This window comes from Geospiza fortis, unplaced genomic scaffold (assembly GCF_000277835.1).
Source record: "Geospiza fortis unplaced genomic scaffold, GeoFor_1.0 scaffold408, whole genome shotgun sequence".
NCBI lineage: Eukaryota > Metazoa > Chordata > Aves > Passeriformes > Thraupidae > Geospiza > Geospiza fortis.
The window spans coordinates 6,479,956-6,486,504 of record NW_005054330.1 but is presented as its reverse complement, the minus strand read 5'-3'; the positions used below and the strand labels follow the sequence as shown (position 1 = coordinate 6,486,504).

The window sequence follows — 6,549 nt, the reverse complement described above, 5'->3', positions numbered from 1 at the left end:
CCTCCCTGGCCTGCCCCCTACCGCCGGGGCTGGGTTTGTCACCAGGGTGGGGTCCCCTCGGCGCACAAACAACCCCGGGCTACGCCAGCGCCTCCCTCGGAAACACCGCGTACCCAGCGCTCCCCTCCAGCCCCCCCTGTGCGTGCACATCTGCCTCCCAGCTATGCCGTGCTCCGCCCCTCCAGCTTTGCCATTAGTGCCAGAAAAGGCCTGTGAAAAGCCCCCACTCCCCTGTAATTCGCTTATCACTATAGCGCTCTCCAGCTGTGTTGCAAAAGGCTGAGGTCTGGACGTCCAGGAGCTGCTGAGGTGTGGGTGGACTGTTGCTGTGGGGCATGTTATGGCTGACTAAAGAAGCTTCCTGCTGTTAAAGAATTGCCAGTGGGAATTGGAGTACAGGGTGCACGGCAAGAATGTGGAAAAAATGAGAACTAGAAGGGAGGACAGTAAGAAATGGAAACACTGGATTCCTTCTGGATAGTAACAGTGAGAAACAGTTTGCCAAAAGAACTGTAGCTGAAGCCTGTTTTGGGGAGAGGAAGTGTCAGTGTTGACTGACATCAGAGTAACCACTGGGGGTTTTTTGAACTGTTTACTACTTTCTGAGCCCTGCAAGATTTACTCGCACCACTGTCCCTTGAGACTGCTATCCTTGCATGTAAATACTTTTCCCACGCACATACACCCTCCCCTTTTTTTCACTTTGCTCTTTTTTTGCCTGCTTTTCCCTAAAGATGAAGCAAAAAAATGTTCTGCTGCCAAGATCCTTCCTCAAAACACTCTTGCAACTTTAGGATCAGAAGAGTTACCTGACCTTTCAGCCATTTGCATGTTTAATAGGTTCCATATTTTTGCGTCTCAGAGCGGGCACCATTTCCTGGTTCAACAGTTCACTTTAGTTCAGTTGCCCTGGCTGACCCTACTTGAAGTTACTGTGCAGGACCCCTGATTTCCTGTCTCTGACTCCCTTCTGTACTTCCATTTCACATTGCACTGAGGACTCAAAATGGCTGCAGATAGAAAATCCACATGGAGTTATTGCCTGCTGTGGGGGGAGATGCAGGCGGAGTGAGTTTTCAGGTGTGGATGCATACTGTGAACAGCATTTCCAAAAAGGAGGGGGGTTTCTGTAGAAAAGGTAGTAGATACCTACTTTACACTGTCACAGCTTTTACAGTGCTACAACTTCCATTTAAACTATGTCATGAAAGAAGGAGTTACCTTGAAAATCTTTCAATGCTGTTGATGAAAAAGAGCATAGATAAAAACCAGGGCTGGGAAGGAACCTGTATCCTTGGGTGCCATTTCTGGGCCTTGACAGAGGAAGGAATTGTCCTTAGTCAGTGGCTGTGCTGCCTGCTCTGACTTAGCCTGTCCAGTGGTGTCCCAGACTATCAGTTTGGTACACCACTGCAAGGAGGGACCAGGGAAGAATATCCCCAGGTTGTTTTCACACCAGCTGGAGTCTCCTGTCAGACTTTCCTGTGTCAGGAAGATTGAGGCAGAAGAGGGATAAAGAGGCTCCTGGGAGATTTGGAATGGAGATTCTCATAATCTTGTTCAGCATGATTGAAGCTGCAGCCTGTATATCGATCTATACACTAAATGAAGTCATTGTGCATCCTCTGGACTCATGCCCTGAACCTGGGTCTCAGTCTGCTGTTTGACTTCTTTCATCTGTGGCGGTGCCTTGGACTCTTAGTTAAATAGGTTCATGTCAAAGGAAAGTGGGGGGAAGAATAGATTTCTTGTCTACTTTGGTAGGATTTCTGGCAACAACTTAAGGGGGAACAAGTGTTTTTTAGTGTTTTCCAGTGTTTTTCAGTGTGCTTTGAAGGCAGTTCAGTGATACCAGTCTAGAGCTGTCCCACTTTCAAGACACATGTTGTTTTGAAGTACTCATAAGTGCTTGGTATGTTGTAAATATATATATTTTTTTTTTCTCCTCTCAACAGATGCTGCAGCTAGCACAGCCAGCACAGCCCCAGTCCCTACAGCAGAAGTTGGTGCTTCCCAGGAGGATGAGCAGGTGTTTGAACCAGCTGACACTTTGCCCTCCCGGAGCGAGGCAGCCGCGGTGCAGCCCGTCATTGGGATCAGTCAGAGAGTACAGATGAACTCCAGAGAAAAGAAGGACTTAGGGACCCTAGGTACAAACCCAGGATCATGTGATGGATCCATTCCTGTAATTGTGGCAGGGCAGACCTGTTTTGAGGCTCTGAAAGCAGCATTATAGCTGGATCTGCCACCTCTTAATTTAGGGTCTTTTTTTTTTCTCTTTTCACAGGTTATGTGCTGGGGTTGATCATGATGGTGATAATTATTGCCATTGGGGCTGGCATTGTCCTGGGATACGTCTATAAGAGGTGAGTGGCTGTTCTTTGTTCAAAAGCTGGTGTAGAATGTCTGAGCACCTGGGCACCCAACCAGATCCCAAGGAAATGGGACAGAAGTGTAGGTTTGATTATGGCACATTAAGCAAGTTTGATTGTCACACTAAGGAAAGAACTACTGAAGAGTTAACGCTGTTCTTCTCCATTCCCCCATTATTGTGATGTTCTATCTCACTTCAAGTTTCAAATTGCACTCTTTTAATATTTGCGGTTTTGTGTGTGCATGTGCACCTTGATGTGGCTTTTTCAGATGTACTTGGGAGCAGGGTTTTGTCAGAACTGGAAAGATCCCAGGCACCCTCACAGGAAGTTTCTTTTGCTCAGAAAAAGAACAATTCTTCTAGCAGGCCACCTGTTCCCCTGATTCTGTGGTCTATCTTTAGAAGAAAAACAATGGGCAATTTTTTTTTTTTGCTACTCATGCATTGTGTCCTATGAAGCTGACTATGAGGTAGCACTTTTTTTTTTTGGTCCAAGTTCATTTTAGCAAAGTTCCTGTATACTTTAAGGTCAGTTTTGATTGTGATTTCAGTTACTTTTTTTTCAGTCACTTCACTGTGTGGGACAGAAATGTTTCTGTACCTCAGCAATGTTTGAGGGTAGTGGCAGTAGCAAGCTGCTTAGTTGTAAGAGAGAGGGCAGAATTAACAAATGGCAGTGATTGTCACTGCAGCAAGCAAAGGCCCAGGCTCCCTCCTCTGGGAGGGTTTGTTCTATGTTTTGGCTGTTTGACAACAGTCTGACACAACCAAGCAGAAGGAGCCCTTTCCCAAGCTGGGACAAGTCCTTATATAAGTGTTTATAATAAATGCTGACAGAAAAAAAGCAGAGGGAGGAATGTTACATAAGGGGCAAAACACAGAGCGCTGCTTGTCGAGGAATCTGATTTGAGGTGTCACTTGAGAGAATGCTGTCTTGTGTGCTGGCAGGAACGGCAGCCACTGCTGCACGTCTGTAGGCAGCTTTGAAAAGCAGCCAGAATGCCAACAGGAAACCCCAGCAGCTCTGCCTGCCTGAGATCACGAGCCTCAGGAGGAGCACGTGGTGCCTGTCCCACCTCTCTCCTGTCCTCGGTGGGAGGAAGCAATAGACCAGTGCTGGGCTTTGTCCAATGGCAGCTTTGCTTCTCCAGTCACAGAGAGCTCACAGCAGGGTTGTTCTGCAGGTTTACTGTCTCCTTCCTTGCCTTGATCTCAGAATTGCATGTGCAAGCTGGCAGGTTTGGGTAGTAGGTGTGGTGAGAAATCTTTAATGGGTTTAGTAGTTTTTGGTATACATAGCTCTTCTGGAGACAACATGCTATTAATGCCAAATCCATTTTTAAAGCAAGGCAGTTCTTCCACAGCACAAATTACAGAGGTGTTCCTTCACTTAGCAACAGGCTTGAGACTGAGGTAGGTTTGAGGAGCTGGTTGTGGCATTAAGCTGTTATAGCTGCAGTGGCAGAAGGCAGGGCCAGCTCTGAAGTCAGCTTTAATACTTTCTGGACAGCTTAATTTGCTGCAACAAAAGGCAGAAGCTGTCACCACCTCCAGTATTTGTTCCAGATGAAGCAGGTTACAGAAGCTCTTTTCCACAGCAGTGGCCTCTGCACTGTCTCACTTCTCCCCTGGGCCTGCAGCAGGCAGTGCTGTGGGACTGGAAAGGATAAGGAAACATATGGCAGCTCTGTGGTTTGAAGGAGGGGCTTGGCTGTACAGTCATTTATCAGCAGCAATGTCAGTGAATAAGCCAGTTTGAGGGAGGGACAGACTTCACTTGGCTGCTTGTTTTTCAAAGATGCTCAGCTGTGGTCCTCTGCTTACAGTAGGGAATATTTCTGGCTCTTCGTGCAGCTGAAATCACTTAAAGAGCAGAGTCCCTTCTTCTCTACTCCATCAGCTTTACTGAGACTCTCCCTCCAAGCAGCAGCACTCACCCCAGGTGTATATTTTGTTTTTTGTTGTAATGCAGGGGGAAAGACCTGAAGGAGAAGCACGAGCAGAAGGTTTATGAGCGAGAGATGCAGCGCATCACGCTGCCCCTGTCGGCGTTCAGCAACCCCGCGTGCGAGCTGGTGGATGAGAACACCATCGTGGTGCAGCCCAGCCAGACACCCGTGGAGGACACCCGGGATGGCAGCGGCCCCCTCATGGGCCAGGCGGGGACTCCTGGGGCCTGAGCAGCTCAGGCAGGAGTGCTACAGGCTGAGCAAAGCCTCCAGCTTCCCACTGTGAGTGCAGGGGGTGCGTGTGTTCATTTCTATTTTGTTTTCTTTTTGATGAACGCCGGATGAAGGTGATGCAGAGGAACAGAGCAATGGGCTATTCATCATCTGGTTGAGTGCATGACCAGCTGGGGACTGGTGTGGTGGACCCTGCTGCTTCTTCCCACCTGTCTCCACGGTGTGCCAAGGAGCTGGGGGGGATGATGGGCCAGGCTTAACTGGCCACAGATCCTGTAGCCTGGAGTGTGGTCGTGGCTTCCTCTTTCTATGTTCTTTTCCTATTTAATGGTGTGCACTGTTACTTAAGTTTCAGCCTGGAACCTCAGGAGAGAACAGTACTGCAGGGACTGAGGGGAGCTTCATGTCAGATTTAGCTAGATAATTACACTCTGATTATAGTTCCTGCCTTTTTGCTTTAGTGGCTGACAGCTGGAATCACTGTCCAGAATCCTGCTACTGGATCAGGTTTTTTTCCAAGGAAGAGCAGCCTATTTGAGGGATGTCTTTGGCCAGAAGCAGAATGTTTAGCCCCAGTGCTCTCCTCAAGCTCTTGACAAATCCAGGTCTTCCAGGGCTGAGGCCACTTCTCCATTCCCCTGTGGTGCTACATGCACAGCCACAGTTGTAGGTGTCCAGGGGGGGTCTGTCTGTGCCTCCTGCTCACTTACACAGATCAGGAAAGCAGGGGTGAGTGGTAGATAGTTGTGGAGTGAAGAAAACAAACTGCCCTTCAGTTACTTACAGCAGGTTAAACACTGAGGATAGAGAACATCCTCTTTTGAACTCCCTAGGCTTCCTACAGAGCCACTGCTGGACAGAGTGGCCAAGCTGTGGAGGTCACCCTGATCACAGAGCAGCAGCTCTGGCTCTAAGGGCAGAACAGGGCAGCTGTTTTGTAAGATCCTGAAGTTCTGGTGTGGCTCCTGGCCCAGCCTCTGTCACACACTCAGCTTGTGCAGCAAGACTACTTACTTACAGAGCCTGGTCCTATTAGAGAGGTTTTGTAACAACTTTTATTAGCATTTCAGGGGGTTTGGAAGGGATGGTTGCTGCAGTGTCTCCCTAATGGCACCAAGGCAAGGCCAGTTCAGGGAAACATCTGTCCCCGCTTCAGGGGATTCAAGCCATTCAAGTAAGTTTTCCAGCCATCTGCTTTAGAGCTGTGGGCCTAACAGGGAGCAGCACTTGGCAGCAGGGGTTTTAGTGTTAATGGTTGATTCAGAAAAGGGAAATGTTTTATTTTTAAATGCCTTTGAATACCATTTCTTTGTAAAATGTTTTAAATACCTCATTATGAGAAGGGGCAGACTGTGCTACCTTGCATTAAAGCTTAAAGAAGAATGCTCTGTAGACCTACGTGGACTGTGGCTCATCTGTGCATTCCTCCTGCCAGACCAGCATCCTTTGCCATGTTTCAGACTTTGAATTGAGGAGAAGGGAAGATGCCCCTTGAGTTTGCCAGGCCCAGAAGTAAATCCCTACAAGCAGTGCCTGCAGGCACCAGCACTGACAAGGGGCACGAAGCTTGTCTCCCTGCTCCAGCAGCTGCTCTTGGGCTGGGACACTGTTCCTGAAAAGCAGCTGTGGGTGACTTAGCAGGCTGGCCCATGGGAACAGACTCTTGCTTACAGCCCCTTCCTGCACTGACCTGGCTCAGTTCTGCTTTGGTGCTGCTCAGCAGCAGCTCCATCCCTTGAGAAGTACAGTGGAGACAGAGCACAGCAGGTTACAGGAGGTACTAACAAAGCCAGCATTTTTGTTCAGTTGTTGTCTTAACAAAAGGCCCCTGAACTACATATTTCAGAATAAGGTTTTTCCAAGAAACCCTGGATTAGAAAACGAAAATGGAGAGGCTCCATGATCTGCTGATTCCTGTCCACCCTTGAAACCAACCAAGGATTGAACAGAACTTGTTCCCTTTCCCTCACTACAGGTAAATAGTCCTACAGA

At 48.3% G+C, this 6,549-nt stretch overlaps 1 protein-coding gene across 1 annotated transcript; it reads left to right on the top strand.

Moving 5' to 3' along the window:
* Window positions 1–2,035: 2,035 nt before the first annotated feature.
* Window positions 2,036–5,955, top strand: PIK3IP1 (phosphoinositide-3-kinase interacting protein 1). Its single transcript, XM_031057399.1, has 3 exons — window positions 2,036–2,150; window positions 2,288–2,366; window positions 4,347–5,955. The coding sequence occupies exons 1-3, from the start codon at window positions 2,114–2,116 to the stop codon at window positions 4,552–4,554; spliced, it is 324 nt and encodes a 107-aa protein (XP_030913259.1). The 5' UTR covers window positions 2,036–2,113; the 3' UTR covers window positions 4,555–5,955.
* The last annotated feature ends 594 nt before the right edge of the window (window positions 5,956–6,549 follow it).